The sequence below is a fragment of the Polyodon spathula genome, chromosome 3 (genome assembly GCF_017654505.1).
Source record: "Polyodon spathula isolate WHYD16114869_AA chromosome 3, ASM1765450v1, whole genome shotgun sequence".
Lineage (NCBI taxonomy): Eukaryota > Metazoa > Chordata > Actinopteri > Acipenseriformes > Polyodontidae > Polyodon > Polyodon spathula.
This window is the reverse complement of record NC_054536.1, coordinates 7,375,754-7,397,433: the sequence shown is the minus strand read 5'-3', so window position 1 is coordinate 7,397,433 and position 21,680 is coordinate 7,375,754. Positions and strand designations below refer to the sequence as shown.

The 21,680-nt window shown below is 37.6% G+C and overlaps 1 protein-coding gene across 7 annotated transcripts in view; it reads right to left on the bottom strand.

Annotated features, from left to right (window-relative positions):
* The window catches only part of LOC121311720 (MAGUK p55 subfamily member 7-like), a 128,862-nt gene that overhangs the window by 42,605 nt on the left and 64,577 nt on the right, over positions 1 to 21,680 (bottom strand). For 6 of the 7 annotated variants that reach the window (XM_041243987.1, XM_041243990.1, XM_041243991.1 and 3 more), the window contains exons 4-10: positions 18,971 to 19,048; positions 16,190 to 16,270; positions 8,976 to 9,107; positions 4,396 to 4,477; positions 3,848 to 3,933; positions 3,397 to 3,471; positions 556 to 752 (exon numbers count right to left, since the gene is read on the bottom strand). In XM_041243987.1, coding sequence (XP_041099921.1) covers positions 556 to 752; positions 3,397 to 3,471; positions 3,848 to 3,933; positions 4,396 to 4,477; positions 8,976 to 9,107; positions 16,190 to 16,270; positions 18,971 to 19,048 — 731 coding nt within the window. The remainder of the gene's footprint in view (positions 1 to 555; positions 753 to 3,396; positions 3,472 to 3,847; positions 3,934 to 4,395; positions 4,478 to 8,975; positions 9,108 to 16,189; positions 16,271 to 18,970; positions 19,049 to 21,680) is intronic. The other variant, XM_041243993.1, reaches the window with a different exon arrangement.

The following is a 21,680-nucleotide window of genomic DNA, read 5'->3' as shown; positions in this document are numbered from 1 at the left end:
AAAAACAAGAGAGCACAATAAAACCATCAGTTTTTAACAGCTTCCTAGGGATTAATAAACACTTTCTGCTATGATACTGAGAACCACCTTAAATATTCAAAAAAAAAAAAATATATATATATATATATATATATATATATATATATATATATATATATATATATATATATATATATATATATAAAATAAATAAAACAAGGCACAAGGCTTTTTATTCAGAAGCCACCAAAATAAATCTGACGACTGAATTTTCAGTCACCCGGCCATGCCAAGAAACTGCTAGACCCCTGAGCGCCGAGCGTTGTAGTGCACATCAATGTAGATTAAGCAGCCACTGATGTGCTATTTTCCATGTTCCTATTCCAAAGTGGATCAGTACCAGTGCTATCATTTTCTGTCATTACTCATTTTAAGCCAGACATGCAAGGAAATCCAAACTATTTTGGCAGAGGGATGCAAAGCTCATTCCTCATATTGACAAGTGGGGAAGGGGCAGAGGGGCTGGGCCCTTGTTTGGGAGTGTGTGTTTTTAGCATCAGCTCCTCTGTAGCTCACCTCTCCTGGAAGTGTTTGGAAGGGATCAGGCCTGCTCGGGGGTTGGCATCACCTTCCAGTTTGGCCTGCCACCAGGTTGCATCATCCTGGCTCATGATCTGAAGGACATCTCCCTTTTTGAAAGGAAGCCCAGCTTCTTTACATGGGATCGCTTTGTCCTCATTAGGATCATAGTCAAAAAGGGTTCTGACAAACATCTGGAAGGAAGAAAACATTTCTTACATTATCTACATCCTCCAAAGCAACACAGAAGAAAGGTTCAAATTCTGTTGTTAACACTGTTAGTGCTAGTACGACTACTTGTGCTACTACCAACACAAAGACAGTGATTTTTATTTATTGTATTAGATGGAAAGAACGCTGGGAGAAAACAAGACTCCAAAAATGTAATACAAAAGCATAAAAGGAATTTTTATTTTTACATTGAACCATTACTGTCTTCAGTAACCAGGATAGCTGCCCTCTGCCTTGTTTAATTTGGCCCATCAGTTCATTCCCCTTAGACACGACAACATAGAACCATATGAGTTTACATTTATCAAGGTCTCCACAAAACGTTTTGCAAATGGAGAATAAAACTGTTAATGTTACTCACGACAAAAACTAAGCCACACCTTAATGACTCCCTACAGTACCCTTCTGAGCTGTTTGTTACTAGTTTTGTAACATTAAATATGTTAAAAAATTTTTTTTAAAAAAAGCAATTTGGAGTAAAAGTTTTGAAAAATCTAACTCATTATATCCAAAATACATTAATGCAGTTTAAAATAAATAAATAATAAAAAAATAAGTTTATAATAAAATACCCAATATGTTTTTTATTATATAAAAACAGCAATTCAGTTGTCAAAATGTTTGGCTTTAAACCAGTTTTGGTCTGAACTTAACTGAAAATCAAATGTTCATGCATTCCGCAACAAGGGACAAACATCTGCAGAGGACTCTGTGCCAGACTCCAGCTCTGAGGAGGGCCTTTTGTCTCTGCTCCACACTTCAATACTTGACCTAATGTTACTTTTGATACCTTCTTGTGAACTAATTACGGGTAATTTATGATAACATCTGTGTGAGGTAAATTAAAACAGCCTCTGGCGAATAAAACAACAGAAAGTGATATAAATGTAGTACCGTAATTTCCCAGATATAACATGCACCTGTTTACAAATACTGGGAGCATTTATATACAGGCTGCATGTTGCATATAAAACATGCAATATACTTGGGTAATAGTACTCTATATAGTGCACATACTGTTTTACAAGGGATGTAACCCAAAACATCTGTGTTTTTCTTTTTTTTTTTTTTTTTTAAATCAGATTCTTCTTATGATGCAAGTGCTTTATCCAAACCACATACACAATACTGTATGTTTATGACTTCAATGAATATCCTGGGCCCTCCGATCACTGTCCTGAGCTACAAAGCACAGCTTATCAAAGAACACAACTGAGAGAGGTTCCACACAGCCTGGTGACTCATCCCTGCAAAGCATTACAAGAGCACCTTATAAAATAAAAGCTGTTCTATTTCTAAAGCTAACAATGTTTTAGTAAAGCTCTACAAAAGACTAAAACAATATTTGTTTTAGTTCCAAAAAGGCAAAAAAAAAAAAAATCTCTCCAATATTTATTAAATGACATGCACTGGAAGGAAGCATTTTATACTTCAAGTCTAAAAATGTAGACCCATTCAGAAAGAGGACAGTGTGATTTGATCAAAACAGCCTGACAGTGTTTAGTGCATATTTTAAAATAAACTGCCTCAAACCTTCTGACTTTCATCCATTACTTTCAACTGTGGGCATTTTTTCCAATGATGCAAGCCAGAATCATCTAAAATTAGGCATCTGCTGCGCTTGGTTGGGGAGATGTCTGTTGATTAAACCTTTGAAAATAAAGTCCAACTCACTGCCAGTTTCAGTGGATTCGTATTAAATAACAACGTTGGCAGTCAGGCTGAACTGTAAAAACATGTTAAGTTTTCTAAAGCAAGTTCTTCCAAAAGAAATGAGATGCATATCAGCTTTCCAGTAGACTATTTTTTTTAAATCTACAAACAAAGGGAAATGTCAGGAGCATTTATTGTTGTAAGTCTTCTCCATACAATTCTCAAAACATGTGGAGACCCGATTAATTTAAAAAAAAATTAAATTAAAAAACATTCAAGCTTATACCTAATGTTATGCCAGACCAGTCATATTCCTGTAGACCAGCTTGGTAGACAGACAGATAACTATCCAACTAGATAAACAAAGATTCAGGACACAGACTAAGATTTTCAGAGCTCCACTTTGAGCAATGCCTCTGAAGCACAGTAGATTAATTTCTCCTGTAAAGAAACATCACATACAATGCATTGCTGTAAATCGGATTACATTTTTCAGTAACTTGATCAGTAACAGTACCTTTTTCAAACAGGCAGCTAAATGTAGGCAAACCATTTAGAGTAGTAACATCAAAAAAGGACTACATATTACATGTAAAACTAGAGAGCGCTTCAACAGCGCAAGTCAAACCCACACGTCACATGAAAGAGCTTTTTATAGCACTTTACTAGAAAATGGTGTCAGGAGAGAGAAAGAGTCGGTTCGATAGCTGGATATTCAAATAAGATTTCAATTCTTTTTCTATTTGTAACTTTATCTGTAACTAGTTACAGTTTTTAATGTAATAAGCTGCTATAACTAGTACGACTCTGCCCAAGTAACATGCAACCTCAGCAGGCAGACCATTCAACTCCTAGGCACTGGAGGCAAGGGGTAGGAGAAGAAGTGGAATTGCATTGTTTAAAAAAGTTTAATGTGTGCAACACAATCAATATAATCTCTCTGGCAGGACATACCTTGAGCTCCTTGCTGTTTGTGTCCTCGTTGATGCCTGGTATGATCTTAAATGTTATTGCCCCTTGTGACTGGGCCTAACACAGGGAAACAAAAAGAGGGCAATAAATTCATTATCCTTAATCTAATGATAGAAAAACTTTGGCAGTAACAAAAACTACTTTCTGTTTTTGTTAAGATAACAGATTAACTGCCATGCATTTCACAAAGCGTGATTTAAATAGCAGTGCCTTGAACATTAACGACCCCTAACTTGTTTCATTTGACATAGTTTTCGAATGACAGTAAATCATGTAATAAATTGTCTGCCTTACACAACTCAGCAGAGCACTTCTGGTACAGGACAAGACAGACACATTTAAAGCAAATGCATGCCACTACAAACAGATCAATCTAAAACTGAATAATAAAAACAGATCTGAAAGCAGCAGGTGAATAATAACTTATTCATACCAAAATGTGAATGATTTCCTCAGGTTTCTTATCCTCCACAGGAATTCCATTCACTTCCCTCAGCTCATCCCCCACATGGATTAGACCTGCAATTCAAATAAAGAAAACAGCAACACATCCAGAAATTAAAAAAACAAACAAAAACAAAACAAGAAAGAATAGATCTCAGATGGGAAGAGGTGTGCTAATAAGATTCCACTCATTACACAGTACTGCTTCTAGATCATTTTATTTACAGAAATCTTTATTTACAGCAAGTTTTAATTTGGATGTCTGGCCCATGCTACACAGCTGTATTTTTAATTTTTTTTTGCATTAGAAATGTTTACTGACAGGCAGAATCATGACCCGAGCACGGCCTTCTGGCTACTTTACAAATGAAGATATGGGTTAATGTATTCTCATATGAAGGTTCAAAAAATATATATATATATATATATATATATATATATATATATATATATATATATATATATATATATATATATATATATATGATATATAATCTTGATATGAACGAATGAATGAATGAACTAACAAACACGTACCACTTCTGTCAGCGGCTCCTCCTCTCATTATTCTTGCAACAACAACAGCTCCTGTGTTTTCATCTCTTTTTATTGTTGCCCCCTATAAAAAACAGAAATGAAATAATGGCTTCACCTCTGCTCCCGGAAATAATTCTTACCCACAAAAAACTGCACTGGCTCTACAGCACATTTGCTGATCCCATCTCTTACTAGAATGTCTTAATCTTGCTATAGACATGCACAGAAAACATAATAAAATAATAAATAATAATAAATAAAACATGGGAAAATACTGGAAAATTTCTTCTGAGCACAGTGGGGTCTATTCAATTCTTAAGAGTGCGCCGTCTAGATTAATTGAACAGACTCCAGTACATCTAACATACACGGTTAATTTAATAGCCCCGTGGCTGCTTTGTGGGGGGAAATGGGATGAATCTGTATAAAAAATTTAAAAAAAGCACAGCAATTTTTTTTAATACCACTTCTGATAACGTACTCCACCCAATCATATGACAGGTAGCCATGATAAAAAGTAAATGCAATCACACATGGGTAGTCAATAAAATGAATTATTCTAATGATTCCACCAGTGTTTAGCCCAATTGAACTGACCCACCACTACAGTAAGTGTAGACTGTGGTGTCCTTTATGATCCACAGGGTATGTTCCTATCATCTGATGCTTTAACTTGCAACCTTCACAATAGATGCGCCCAAAATGTTAATCCACAACAAGCCAACCAGATGGTTTATTAGTTTCTACTTTCATGGGCACCAAAATCCATCTCACCAAAATAAATAAATAAATAAATAAAAATCCTTGTCACTAAATCTTACAATACGCAACCAACAGAAAATGTGTTTTCACATTGATAATTTATTTTGCAGACTATGCTGATGTAAATGATGTATTGCATTCCATGTCAGCGTCCTTCAGTAAATGCTCATTGAAAAGTGAGTAGAGAACCAAGGGGACTTTTAAATATGGAGATCAATTATCCACGAGTAATGTGATATCAAGGAGCTATGTACTTCCACGATCAGTTCCATATGCACTCATTACTGTAAGACTAAAGCATAAATGCTCCTGAATGTTTTTTTTTGTTTTGTTTTGTTTTTTTTACATATCTTTATAGTGAGAAATACTCTAACAGTGTTCTTCAGTACTGGACAAATGAAATCTAATACAGGTAAACACCTCCAGCACTTCAGATGACAAATAGCACATTATTGCACCACAACAGCGGGGGCATCCTCTGGACAATTTTAGACATTTACATATCACAAGGATATTTTCCAGGACACTGACAGAAATACATATTTCTGACATGGATTATCCCCAGGAAACAGAGACAATCTCTTTATATGTACGTGTGTGTGTCCTGTTTTACCCCACTCTGACCATTAACTTACTAAATAGCTAAAAGGATAATCTTACGCTCATCAAATATATGAAAATGACTTTAAATGACCAAACTATGTAAAAGGAGCAAAATGTTATCCATGTTCTAGTTACAATGAATTGTGAGTGGTCTAGTAAACCACCCAAACGCGGCACCCGTCCTGGCCATAACCATTGCAGAAACCCATTATTGGGGTGAAATAAAGGACAGGTATCACACCTAGTCATTCATAACAAGATATTTAGTAAGTTGGGGGGTAAAGCAGGTAGACTAGGCCTCCCCAAGCACTAGAAACAAGCAGGGGTGCCAAAATATATTGCATCAAACATCTTACTGTTCATTGGAATACTGAAATCACCAAGTTTAATCAACCAGCAACTCTGAAACTAGACTGTTCTGAGGAAAGGTCTTTGTTGACAATGCTTTCTTCTAATGTTACAGTGCTATTTATAATTCTCTTAGGATTGAGTGTTTAGATATCTGGACGAGAAGTTTAGATCATACTGATGGATTAAAACGTTTTAGAAAAATATTTTAAATTGACATTTAATTCTAATAACAGAGCTAAACTAAATTTTAGTTCATATTATAAAAAGTATCTGGGTTGTATTGTAATACACTTTGTTCAGACAGACTATTTTGCATGGTTCTGATTTGTTTTATAATCGTTCCAAGAATCTGACTGAAAATAGTCTCAATTTTCTCAATCTGCTTCTTGCTCTGCTTACTCGCTCACAGCAAACATGTGCAATATTACCAACTCTGTTCTCATTTACTGATTTTTGGCATTTTTTTTTTTATTATACTTGCATTAGTCACTCTGTATACAGACTATTTCGACACATTATACTGGACAGAACTTGGGCTGTGCACAACTTTGTGTTCTAATTTAATGCAGTCATTCGAAATGTAATCAATAACACATTATTTTAATAAAATATACTACTATTCCTTTATTCTGCCTGCTGGACATATGTTTATGCCCTTTCGGAAGATAATTATTTAATTCTCTACATTTTATCAAATAAATCATTCAGATCTAGTTTCGGGACGAAAAGAATGGAAGTTTGAGTAGAGATTATGGGGATTCAGTTCTACCGTTTATAAAAATATGAAGTCAATTACTGAAAAATGATAGCAATTAATCAGTGCTACCACAAACAATCCATCAATCTAATCACAATAAAGTAAATGGACGAATCACTGAGAAACGAGGCAATCTAACCAAGATCCCTGAGGAGGCAGCCAAGTTATCTCAATCCCCAGAATGATGCCACGAGTTTCAATCTGTTCAAATATAAATCACTTTGCCATTCCTTCATGTTTTTAACAGGAGGATATCAGAACATTTAAAAAGGCATGTCTCTTTACTTGTGTGTGCTCTGAACTAAAAGGTACACATGATATTAGGTGAACAGTACAGTCAGTTCTTACAGTAGCTGTAAAGGTATTCTTGCTAAGTGATTAGCTTCTGGACTTTCCACAATTTTCATACAAAACTGATTTGGGTGCAATAATAAATTCACCAGTCTGGCTCCCTTCTGTGTTAATGATATATTGTCGGCCATTTGATCATAAAAAAGTTACATGTATTTGTTGTTATACATTTATCTTTCAGGGCTCCCCTAATTTAAATGTTCACAACACAGTGTTGCAGTATGCATGGAAAGTTTGTATAGAGAAACCAACACAAGTGTGCCAAAACAAGACTGGCTAGACTACCAGTAACCATGTTCGTGTTGTTTTTTTTTTGTTTTGTTTTTTTTTATAATTAAAATTTGTTACCAATCTAATGGTTTGCTCTAGTTTGCATCTTTGATTCCTTGTTTGTTTTCAGAAACTGCACTCACTAAATAAAACTGGAAGCCCTCCTACATCCCCAAACAGTTATGTTATTTAAAGCTGCCACATTTCCCCCCTCCCCCTTTGTACACATACACACAGTATAGTCATTGGTAATTACGCCTGTGGGGGCCAGTTTTAGTCATTTCACAAACTCTGATAACCCATGTTAAACAAGTGCTGTACTCCATGTCTTACAGGGAGGGGCATGCACATTACATCATCTTCAATCAATCCTTTATGTGTTCATCCTCCAAATGTGGCTCAATGGTTTTTTTACAACATGAAACCAGTGAGAAGTAACAACTTACAATGTGATTAAATGCTTTTCCACTGAGCTTTAAAAACACAAAACAGATCACATTAATCATTGTCTAAAACATTTTCCGATAGATGTTCCAAGGTGACAAAACAATTGTTTTAATATTACACTAAATGTTTCAGTGAGACTTGGCCTTAATTGCAATACCTGCTGTACATAACACTCTGAGAGCTCCAGCATCTTACTAGGCAACATTGTGAATAGTTTGTTGAAACATAGATATGTTAAGAAAATGGTCACAGGAACAATCTATATTTGCTAAATGATGATGCTGTTAAAAAGGTGGGAGAGGTGTTTCTGAAATGGCCAGATTGACCACAGTTGTACTGAACTCAGAGACCAGGATCTTGGAGGCCTGGGGGATCAGCATAAGCACTTGTGCTGAAACATGATGTGGAAAGAACAAAGCAGAATGATAATTACCTGTTTGATTGGTATCTAAAGACTTGATTTATTCTTCTGTTCAGCATGTCTGCTATTATATTTTATAAATAACTTTTAAAAATGCCATTTACCAGTGTGCGTGTGTGTGTGTCCGTGTGCGTGTGTGTTTTGGGTTGAGTTTGGAGTGTACTCTATATATGGATCTTCTGGGGCTTTGGTCATAACAATAGCAGGATCTACAAAGCAAATGAGGATTATTACTGAATTCATATTTTACTTGCCTAGTATATTTTGTAAATAACTACAGCTGAAGATGTAAACTTTCAAAATTCAATAGTATTTTTTTCCCGCAAAAAAAAAAAAAAAAAAAAAAAATGTAAAAACAGTATTTTGTGATGGTTTAAATGTAGCTGCAGCAGTACGTTCACTATTTACATGAGCTAATTTACATTTCTAACAAACATATTCTCAAATTAAGGCTCCTTTGTGGAAAAACACTAAAGCCCAAAATGGCAAAGAACAATACTGTGCATCAATACATGTAAAATGACTTTGGATATAAATTGGTCAGGAGTTATGGTAAGAGTCAATGCAGTTAAAAGCTACTGTAACTTGATTAGTCTCAAAAACTTGAATCTGAATTACTAGTGGCTCCTTGTTCTTGACCAGGCGGATAATCTTCACTGAATCTTCATCATCATCAATATCATCTGGCAAAGGAGGCAATTCAGGGTCGTAGCTCTTCTGAGCTACTGTGTCGTGGACAGAAAGTAAACTCTGGAAAACAGAAAGAAAGAGCAAAAGTGTTACAAATAGTATGCTTTATTATAATATATATATATATATATATATATATATATATATATATATATATATATATATATATATATATATAAACAGTTTGTATTACAGTTCTTTGACTAGGAGATTAGGAGCTGTTTGAACAGCCAGGGTGTCTATTTTAGCAAGAACTGCTGCCCTCTAGTGCACAGTAGTGCACTGCCAGCAAAACAAAAGCAACCTTGATCGAAAGTGGAGGATCTCTGGATCTTACTTCTATTAAGGCACTTTGGCTGATCAAGCCCCTGTTACATTTCTCTACGGCAGGCGACTAGAACGATCCAGCAATGTCTGAACTCAGGTGAAAGCACCATAAAAAAGTAGTTCAAATTGCAATAAGAACCACTTGGAACGGCAGCAAACTTCATAAAAAGGTAAAGGTTCAGTAAAAAAAAATAAAACAATTAAATAAAATTTAATAATTTATTATTAGTTTTCTACATGGGTAATGCATTTCAAAAGCACTCGGTCACAGCAATAGGTTTTAAAACTGAATCAATAAAGTATATTTGAAACCTGTTTGTTGGCAAATATACTGCTGCTGCATTGTAAACATCACAAACTGTACACAAAAACTCCATTAGATTTTATATATATCTATACACACTACTTAATTAAAAAAAAAAAAACAACAGATGATAGAAAAAGGCTGAAATAATCCTATTGAATCTTTATATTTATCCTGAAGTTACTGATATTATAGTAAAAACTTCAAACCGCACAATGAATTCAAGTTGTATTGTTTTAGAAAGCTGCAACTCTAATGGAGAGATAAGGGTGGAATTTCCAAACACAACCCAGACAAGAAGTAATCCTCCATCATCTTGCTGTACTGTAGCAGGCAAGCAATGCAGAACAAACACAGCCCTTTTAAAAGCAAGCCTGGTCATGCACCAATGTTACTAGCCCTCTTCAATACATAACTACAATTCGGCTTCACAGAAACGCCAATCACCCATTACCTTTTTCAACAGCACAGTCCCAAGACTGTGTCAGAAGAGAGCTCTTACATGCAATGCAACCAACCTTCACAGCAGGACTTCTGTTTGACAGGCCCTTTTCGTTGAGGTTAAGGAGCGCCTGCTAATGGCCTTTTCAATTAACCCCGTACTTGCCAGTTTGTTACATCGGAAGCTGTCCTGCCTTGATCAACTTTTTTTTTTATGTTCCCCCAGAATAGGTAATATACTATAACAAAAAAAATTTGAAAAATAGTATGGGGCAGAGTTGTGACCTAGAATTTTAGAATTGAGACAACAATAATAATAATAATAATAATAATAATAATAATAAAATGAACATAATTTGGATCTTTTATTTAACATCATGTAGTCAAAAAAACTACAAAATGATGCCACAAAAGTCTAGCGAAAGCGTTACTATTAGTACAGTATTTCATGTTCCACTTCACAATGTCACATTTTTTAATTTGTCACTTTTTCATTAAAATATATGGAAAACTACAACAGCGGTATGTGATTCAATATGTTAAGGTAACACTATTCAGCAGGTTTGATTCGACTATGAAACAAAATGGGTTAAATTTATAGGGTGATACAAAAGGTGACAGTAGATCACAGAATGACATTCCAAATGATTTCTGATAGAGTACCTGTGAAAGACTTTCTAATGGATGCATGCTCCTGTTCCAGAGAATGCTCTCCACTTTAACCTGGTTAAAACTTAGTGCTCCTCATGCACTACATCTTTGTTGAAGGTTGATCTTTTTGATACATTGAGGTGATTGGGATTTAAGATTTGCTTTTGACTGCAGTTTCTCTTTGGCAAGTCTCTCTTGTAAAATCAATTTTTCATGTTTTTATCCCTCCCCTGCACTTCAGCAGGCTTGGAAGTAAATTAGTATCATGAATCATACGTACTACTCTGCGTTCATGGGACCGATTGCAAATGAAATATACTGTATTTATACACATATTTGAAGGCTCAATTGTCTCCTCAGGGATACCCAGATATGCAGAGGGCAAAGAAATGCATGTGGTAAAAGCAAGTGTGAAAAAGACTACATCTGATAAAGTACCAGTTACCAGACCATCTGGGAAGACGGTTTACGCCTTTAAAAATGTTTTGAGAAGACACGCATGTATAGGTGATCTGCTGTCTAATACAATTTTATTACAATTTTCTTTTCACCATTGTGCTGGCCGAAGTAATTTTATACCCCTTCCTTTCTAAGAGGGCTGTTTTATGAAGTGAGTTTTAGAACTGTCTGAATCAACCTTTGTTTGATTTAGTGTAATATAGTTTAATGTGTCTTTTCATATTCAAGTAATGTAAAAAACAGTTTTTGCAGTGCTGTTTTCTTTTTCATGCCAATAAATGGCTAATTTCAAATATAATAAGACTGATACTGTTACTATTACACAGAGCTACTATTCAAACTATCCATCTGCTTGTGTTTTATTTGATTGAGATATAAAAGGCCATTATATCAAGTGCCAGTCCTAGGAGATCGTAAGTTTTACAAAACGAGTTCCCTCTAATCCAGTGGTTCTCAAGTATTATAATAATAATAATAATAACAATAAATAATAATAATAATAATAATAATAATAATAATATTAATACAAATTTTGAAAACTTTAAATGTGATTCCTACAAATTCACACTCATTAGTATTATTATTACATTATTATATTAGAAAGTATTATATATTTTCTTTTTTTTTTTTTTTTAAACCACGCTTAAAGCAGAGAACCAGTCAGGTGAGTTTACGTTTAAGCATTATTTACCCACCACTTTGCACACTGTTCAGTACACAAAATGGATCATTTTGTGGTGCTTGAAAAAAGGCAGAGCGATTGTGTAGCTTCATCCTCATCATCCAAAAAACAAAAAGTTATAAAATATGAAGAAAGTTACTTGGAATTTGTATTTACCTTTGCTGGAACTGCAGGAGAACCATGTCCTCAGTGTGTCATCTGTGGTGAAGTAATGGCTAATGACACCTGAAGCCTGAAACATTTGCAGACTCAACCACATGGACTGAACCGATAAGCCGCTCGACTTTTTCAGAAGAAACTTTGATGCATTTTATCAGGAAAAGGGTCTATAAGGAGGCTGTGTGGTCCAGTGGTTAAAGAAACAGACTTGTAACCAGGAGGTACCCGGGTTCAAATCTTTATTACATAAAAATACAGATGACTATTATAAGCAAGTATTCCACAGTGTCTGCCAAGTTTCTCAAAGCTTCTCATGTCATGTCATACCACATTGCTAAACTTTGCAAGCTGTACATCATAGCTGAAACACCGACTTTGCCAGTTGCAAATGACATTTGTTCCATTATGTTTGGGGAAAGCTCTACCGTGCAGGTTGGTGAAATTCTGTTTTCAAATGATAGTGAATCACCGAATTCCAGAACTTGCCAGTGATGTGAAATGTCAACTGCTTAACTACATCATGATAAGTAGATTTTATGCCATACAACTTGACGAGACAACGTATATCACTGGAGCTGCACAACTGCTCATTTACGTCAGATCTGTACATGAAGAGCCACTTCTGGAGGAATTTCTTTTTTGCAGACCTCTTCCAAATCGCAAAACCGGCAAACAAATATGTGCAATGTTAGATAATTTCATTCGTGAAGGTATGCATTGGGATCAATGTATTGGGATTTGCAGTGACGGAGCTCGATTCATGACGGGAAAGCAGAGTGGTTTAGTCACTCGAGTTCAGCAAGTGGCCCCGTGCAAAATGGACACACTGCACGATACTTAGAGAAGCCTTGGCCGCGAAGAAAATTCCTGAACCACTGAAGTCTGTTAAGCAACAATAGGTGCAGATGATCAATTTTTTAAAGCACAGCCACTTCATGCACGTTTATTTTCGTTTCTGTGCCAGGAAATTGGATCTGATCACCACCACCTACTATTTCACACCGAAGTAAGATGGCTATTGAGAGGGAGCTACTTCTTTGCCTTGTTGATCTACGTGAGGAGATTAAACCCTTGGAGCTCCTGTACTCTGTCAGCAAAGGAATAGCCTGGACTCAAACTGGCAACGTCCAGACTTTAGGGCGCATCCTGCACTCTACGCGAGTGCTTTTACTGGATGCGCCACTCGGGAGCCCCCACTTCCTTGATATTTTTGACTGTCTGAACTCATTAAAAGCATCAATGCAACGCAAGGACCCAAATATCCTGCTCCTTACACAGAAGTGTGGATTACAATGATCTTAAAGCCCTTATTGATGAACATGTCCCAGGACTGAAACAACAGTTCAGCAACTACTTCCAGGAAGATGGCAGTTCAATTGTCCGGGTTCGTGATCTGTTCGTCACTTCAGTTGGTTCAACCAATCTTTCCGGGGAGATGGAAGAACAGTTTATTGAGCTGACATGCGACAACAGACTGTAGCTAATTTTTGGCACCTGTTCTCTCACACACTTATGGCTCTCGGCTGCACAGGAATTCCCTCAGCTCTCTACTGCAGCAGTGAATGTGCTCCTACCTGCTTCCTCGTACCTGTGCAAAGCTGGATTTTCCAAACTTGCAGCCTTGAAAACAAAATACTGAAATCGGCTCCATGTTGAAGATAACTTAAGACTCTCCCTTTCGACCACTGAGCCTAGCTCTGACGAGGTAAGCTCAAATCTCCCGCTGACTGACATCAGCAGCACTATTAAATGTAAGTTGTATTTTATTTATTTGTTTTTACTGTGCTGTTAAAGGTTGAGAACCCCTACTCTATTGAAATATTTTTCTAAATGTTCCTATTTTATTACATCCCTGAAGGAAAACTATCGTGACTCTCTTTCAATCAACATTTCTTCTTGGCTTCAAGGAAAACTTCATTTTACAATGTTGTTTCTCCAGCAGCCACACACACATATTTGAGTGCTGGCTAGGAAGCCATTTAGTAACTGCTAACTGTATGGACTGTCAGCACCCCCAGCACTGTAGAGGATAGAAGGTGTATCCGAATGTACCCAGACAGCTGCAGGTGGGACCAGTTAAATGAACAGAGCAATGTGCTTGAATAATGTCCAACACTTTGCTATAATTGTTACTGTGTCTTCTGGTTTGCGGTTTAAAAGACTTCAGTACCAAACCGTACATTTCCTTAAATGTGCATCTGACTTCAAATATAATAAGCCTCATTCATTAAACTTTGTTCTAATAAAGTACAGACTTGGGAGATTGTACAAATCTGTATTCTCCCCATTCACACAAACTCACGCTTACCTCCTTTTTATAAATGCAGCACAATGATGGATCTGAGGCTGGTTTCACAGACCCTGATTAGCACTCTTCTTGGATTACCGTAGTTAAAGTAACATTAGTTAGTCCAAGCCGTGTGCTAAATCTGAGGTCTGTGAAACGAGCCCATAGTGATTGACAATCAGCTTGTGAAACAACCCATAACACTGTGTTACTACAGTGAACTAATCCCTTGATTACACTAGATTTTTTTCTAACTCAGTATAGTCCTGGATCTTTTTCAGGTAGTTTATTACAGCCTCAATATTAAAGAACACCATAGTCAGAGTATAATGTGTACGCTTTTGCAAATATTAGGAGCTACACAAGGTGCGCAGTATACACAAATTATAGTATTCTATATAGTCCACTGTGGTGTTTTTGCTAGGGTAGTACAGATGCACTTTATAGAAAGGGATGCAAATCCAGGATGCTGACAAATGCTTGCTCAACAAAAGGGTGTGTGCAACACTAACCCATTTTGATCAAGAGTGGAAAAAATAGTTCAAAACAATTATCCGTACAAAAACTGTAATTATCACCTACATGGAGGCTTGGTGTTTATTGCATCTTAGGGTGGTCTCACACAATGGGCTGCAGCTCAGCCTTGATTATATGGAACAGAAGCCAACAGACAAAATGTAATATGTCGGCGTAATTAAACTGAATTACATTAAATGCATGACCCTGACTCTTAGAGATTAAAAACACCACTTTTGTGTGGTCTTACCCTGAATCAAATGCTATCATCACTGGGTTACACCACCTTACACTGCAGCATGTGATGCATTACTTATTGACTGATTACAGGTGTTGAAATCTTCTAACATTACCTTGAAAGATGTTTGTGTTTAGTTTAGAAAGAGTTGTTGAGCAGCACAAAGCCTAACAAAGGGCAAACCAAACCTTCTGCCAGGCAGGGGGGTAGATTATTTGAAAGGAGTCTAACCTCTGAGGATTCATCAATATCTTCAAAAGTAAATTTATATATATGAGGTAACTAACAACTGATCCAATAAAGTTTTCCCTGTGAGACACAATGTGGGGTCAAAAAGATTGTTCATGAACCAAATTTACCCACACGTTTGGGTCCATTTTAACAGAGTTCGTACTTCAGAACTCTTGCTTGTTTCTCTCGAGCTACACAATAATCTCATTGTATAAGCAGGGGTAGTCAGGATCCCTGTAGTCTAGTCTACAATCTCCTTAAGACTGCTGTTTCTAATCCTCACTGGCTGGACATCATTATAAGAAGCTGAGACGACAAGAATAATCTCATTTCTTACAGTTCGGGAGTACAGCGCTACCTAATTAGCTGCCTAATATATTTATTATGACGGATTAATACAGTACACAAACCTCATCCTACTGACTGCGAGGGAAATCCTTTTAAAATAAGTGCCATATATTCAGAAATCTAGGGGAACCAATTCAGAAGCGCATTTATGGTATTTATTTATGAAATGGATACGAATATTACCACAGCTTTCATTCCTGAATATGAACCAAGGCTAAGGGCAGGACACATCACTTGCAAGAAGACAGAAGACAGGACTTGTTGGACATGAATATTGTAAATATAATATTAGAAAAGAGGGATGCATAGCCACTGTCTACCCAACCCCTTTTACTAGTTTACTGTAAGTAGCCTTTTGAGTACAGTAGAGGGCTGCCACAAGAACTGACCTCTAGTCATTTTCCCATTTGTTTCCCATTTTGCATGTTTTGTGTAGAATGCCTTTCCTGATATGGCAGAGTGTTTGTCACTGTATGTGCAGCAATGAGGGTCTCCTCACCTTGACATGCGGTCTGGACAGCAACTTCAGCAGCTCTCGAGTCTCGCTGTCCATTGGCTTGCTCTGCAGCTCCTCAGCCAGCTGTGAGAGAGGTTGAATTGACACAAAGAGCATTAGCGGGAGCACTGTTTTACCCAGTGCGTCACTGACAACCCAGAATCTATCTTGTTCAAGGTTATTACTTTCCAGTGTGTTCAAACAGAAGCCAGCATGAAGAAAAACAGACCATCAATCACGGCTCTTCTCTGCTGGCCCTCAGTGGACCCGATTTAAGCCAGGCCTTTAGGCTCAGACTAACCACAGTAATCATATCTGGCAGAAGAGACGTCCAGATCACAGTCTGATTTATTACAGCCAGGGAAAATCCCAGCACTGCATTTCAAAGAAGGGCTGCTGCCTGCAGACAAAGACCCGCTTGTACAAAAACAGGATCGAAACTTTTGACACCGTCTGTGTAGAACAGTTTTCAGCAGGAGGTGGTGAAAATAATTTCACACTCCAAGAAGGGAAAGAAAAAGGGCTTGCAGTGGGGAACAGGCTGTCACCTACTAGCCCATGTCAATAACAATAGCCCAGGGCAAAGTTAAATGTAAAACAGTAAATAGTGCCAATCTAATATTATAAAGAAATATGTGTTTGGGTGGTTCAACTTGCACTTTTACATATTACAGGAAAGACGAAGGCAGATTCCAAATAAAGGATTTTTAATATATGATCATACTAGCCATTACATCTGCCCATCGCTGTCTCCTGTCTACATTTGGGGGTGACTAATTACTCTGCTGAGGTAAGACGGACGGTTTAATGAAAGGTACAGCTGTGACTCAAAACCTATCATCCACCTTCCTTCTCCCCGTCGCTGCAGCTCGGTCTAGCTTTGTGTACTTTTCCATTTTCAGCATTCCTCAAGCAGACATCACACTGATTGATGCCCACAGCAGCACAGCTGATTCCCACTCTGCACTCCCTGGCAACCCGCTCCCCAGTTTATCAAACCTTGGCTGCTTACATGAGAGAGGCGCTCGCACAAGTAATTTACAAGAGCTTTTTCTGGTGGCATAAAAAAAAAAAAAAAAAAAAAAAAAAAAAAAAAAAAAAAAAAAAAAAAAAAAAAACCTGGTTAAACATGTTAGAACTGTGTGGAAAAAAAAGTGAGTATTTCTTCATTTTATTTTATGGGTTTGGTTTAGTTTTTTTCTTCTAATGGTGAAGAGGATTATTTGAAATAGATGTGGTTAGTGTACTGGGCTGCAAGCCTGAATACGCTGGATTGAAGCCCCTCCTCCCGCCTCGCTATTCACTGTAATTGGTCCCGTTTAACCTCACTAAGAATGGAGAGGGGCAAGGATATTCGGGTATCCAGGTATACACCTCATTAGGGGCTGTCAGGTGCACCAATGTCAGTTGCCCACAGTCAGAACCACAGAAACATTATCCAACAGGAATTGGCTTAAGACAGCTGGTTAAGGCTCACGACAGTCTACATTTTATATTTGGAAGAAATATCATATGGAATGCATTAAACGTAATACTTAGTCATAAGGTCCTCAAAACTGTGGCCCAACAGCCACACCTGCTGGGTGGAGATGGGACTGGATGGGCTAGGAGGAGTTCACCTGAACCACTTTGTGGCAGTACTGCATCGACAGACAAGCACTCCATTACACTCCTATAATTCAAGCTGCACACCACGGGTATCTGCACAGCTCGCGGAGTGTCAAAACTGGCTCCAAATTTGAAGTTGTATACTTAATTCAATGTGTACTGCATTTTTTTTTTTTTTATAACCTCTTTTAATCAAATAATGTTAAGTATTAAAAAAAACAAAAACACACTTGTTAGAAAACCAATTTAGAAAGTTTTATAAACTTAGTTTAATCAATTCAGGCTTTACAACTCTCAGTTTCATCATCATCATCATCATCAAGGTGTTCAATGTTTAACCCTATACTGTTATTTAACAGCGCACAAGCTCTTCCTTAAATAGCTTTGGCCGTAGCTCAGAATCTAACACTGGTTACACTTGAATTCAACCGACTTTCTCATAACCTGTAATACAGTAAGCCTCCTGTTGTGACACAAAAGAGCTGTGGAGTTGAGTACTGAGCACCAGTGACCTCTCTCTGAAGCCTCTTCTGATGGAGTCGAACAGTGAATACAACAGAGAGACTGCAAGTCCATCTTTTTTTTTTTTTAGGGGGAGATAGGGATGGGTGAAAAACCACTTCATCAATGCTGGCTATTTCAATAATTTATTTAAGGGAATATGAAGGTAATTTGGGAAAAGTCTTAAGTATCTATAAATCACTACAGTTCAATATTACAGGTACTGTACGACAAGCCCTTTCACTTTATTTATTTCATATGCCTCATTTCTTTTGTGTTTTTTTTTTCTTGTCCAGTCAGTGGGCTGGTTCCCTCATCCATCTTTATTTTTCTTATGCATTCCTCTTGTCTTTCTGTTGCCCAGAATACCACTGGGTTGACACTCCTACTCTCCCGGAGGAGTTCTGCCCTGGATTTTCTATTACAGAGCTGCTAAAGCTGAACAAGGGCTCTCTAGATGCAGTGTTTTTGCAGCAGGCAAGTAATCAAAGTCGACTAAAGTCAACAGCCAGCACCGACAGCTGCTTTTGGAATAAAAATAAATTATAAAATGTAAAGGAAGCAAACCCTCATCTGACTGTGTTCATTGGTTGTGAACCAGATTTGAAATTTGTTTGTATTTTTTTTGGCGGAGGGGGGTCGGGGGGTACAGTGATTAAAGCAAAGGACACTTACATCTTCCGCCAAGGAGGCTGCAGTGTGAAGGACAGGTGATGGGCATTGCTTCTCATAGTGCTGGAGCTTCTCATGAATCTGAAAGGCAATGTAATACTATCATTTTTTTTTTCCCCCCAAGTTCAATACCCCAGTGGAGAGAAGGTTAGGAAGTCTGGTGCCGTGCAAACGGAAAGTGTGGGTAGCTGGGGTTTCTGTTAACAAAAGAAACATCCGCGTGGAAAGCGTTCAAGGGCCCTGGCTCATTAAAGCAATTGATCATTTAAACATCAAAACAACAACAAAAAAAAAAAAAAAAAGTATTGGACTTCTACAAATACAGGTTCAGACAGAGAAAACGTGTAGCGTGTACAAACTGCCCTGGAGAGAAGTATCGCCTTTCTTAATTTTTAAAATATCCCCCAATAATAAACTTTCCTCAATAAATGTATACATGCAGCCACATAAATACAACTGTAAATGCCGAAGTTGTATCACCCGCCCCCGCGAGAGGAATAAGATGGCATAAACATCAAATGTTTCAATCGTTTTATAATTCTCAGAAAATGTACATTTGCATTTCACAGCAGGACCCTGTGTTTTAAATAAAATAAACACCATACCCATACATTAACTGGCTAAACCTCTTGAGATGAAGAACCTAGATTGAGAAGAACACAGAAGGAGCAGCTGTGCACATTCACACATTAAATAACGCACATCCATAACACACATACATACCCAGAACAAAATAACTTACAAATGGAACATATCATTTTACACATGCCACCCCACTACTACTACTCACCTTATGACTGTCAAAGTTCAAATACGAAATCACTTAAACCTTAATTTATTTTTTTTTTTTTTGTGGTAATTCTTGTATGCCAAAAAAAACAGCGTTTCAGGTAGCCTGAACTTCTGAGAAACACTGGCTAAGCTACAGTGCAGCAGCAGTGTTCAAATCCCCACGCTAAGTCTTTACTGCTCTAGATATAAAACATTAAGCATTATGTTTGTCATTCTCTGAATGTTAAGAAGCTGCCAACCTAGACAGCCCATATACAATGCCAGAACTAATCTTGGTAAAATTATTAATTTAAACAGCCACTGGCTTTGATGAAAACAGAGGTCCAATTCAGATATCCAAGACAATAAACATGTGGTAAAGTCATCCAGTAATTCTACGGAGACCCCATTGTGCGTCGCACAGGGCTCCGTGGCAGTACTGCTTGCCTGGATGGGGGGGCTACTGTATGCACCCTTTAACAAACAAAGTTTTGTTATCATATCAGGATTATAATTAGGCTTAACACTGCAAGCTGTGAAACACAGTCCCCTCTTATAAGGGGTAATGATAAATACCGTTTCAAATCAGATCAAATTAGAAGAAGCTGTGGTGGTGGGATCTGTTTTTATCCAGCGAATGACATCTGGTTTACTAGTTTCAAAGTATCTGGTTAGTTACTGTGGAATTTTCTTGGAGGATGTTAGATTAAATACTTTATTGACTGCTCCGGATAAAATCTAATAGACAGCCTGTCTGTTAAAGAATGTGCATATCTATTTAAAAGCCATTACTGCGCTTTTTACATCTCATAGATTCTTCAGGCCTCCAGTGACAGAATTTTTTGGCAGGGTCACTAATAAAATGGAAAAACTACACTTCACTGGAAAAAAAAGGGAGCCAGTTTGTAAAAGCATAAAAGTGTGCGTTAAAGAATGCAAACGCGAATAAGGAAAGATTAATAATAACAGTCGTGTCATAAATTGACGGTGCCAAGTTTATTATATAGAAGGTTGCTTATTTTATCCAGAAGTTAGCAAAGGTTTGGATGGCTCTATTTTCCAAGTGGACATGTCACAAATGCCAGTATTGCTGCAAACACAGTAATCTTTAAAGGTTTGAGGCACACGAAAGGGCTAGCAGGAGAAGACCCAAGCAACACCAAGCTGTACCTGCTCTGTGTCCAGTGCGAACTTTATTACTATCGCTGAGACCCAAGCAACACCAAGCTGTACCTGCTCTGTGTCCAGTGCAAACTTTATTACAATCGCTGAGACCCAAGCAACACCAAGCTGTACCTGCTCTGTGTCCAGTGCGAACTTTATTACTATCGCTGAGACCCAAGCAACACCAAGCTGTACCTGCTCTGTGTCCAGTGCGAACTTTATTACTATCGCTGAGACCCAAGCAACACCAAGCTGTACCTGCTCTGTGTCCAGTGCGAACTTTATTACTATCGCTGAGACCCAAGCAACACCAAGCTGTACCTGCTCTGTGTCCAGTGCGAACTTTATTACTATCGCTGAGACCCAAGCAACACCAAGCTGTACCTGCTCTGTGTCCAGTGCGAACTTTATTACTATCGCTGAGACCCAAGCAACACCAAGCTGTACCTGCTCTGTGTCCAGTGCAAACTTTATTACTATCGCTGAGACCCAAGCAACACCAAGCTGTACCTGCTCTGTGTCCAGTGCGAACTTTATTACTATCGCTGAGACCCAAGCAACACCAAGCTGTACCTGCTCTGTGTCCAGTGCAAACTTTATTACTATCGCTGAGACCCAAGCAACACCAAGCTGTACCTGCTCTGTGTCCAGTGCGAACTTTATTACTATCGCTGAGACCCAAGCAACACCAAGCTGTACCAGTGCAAACTTTATTACTATGCTGCAACACCAGCTGTACCTGCTCTGTGTCCAAACTTTATTACTATCGCTGAGACCC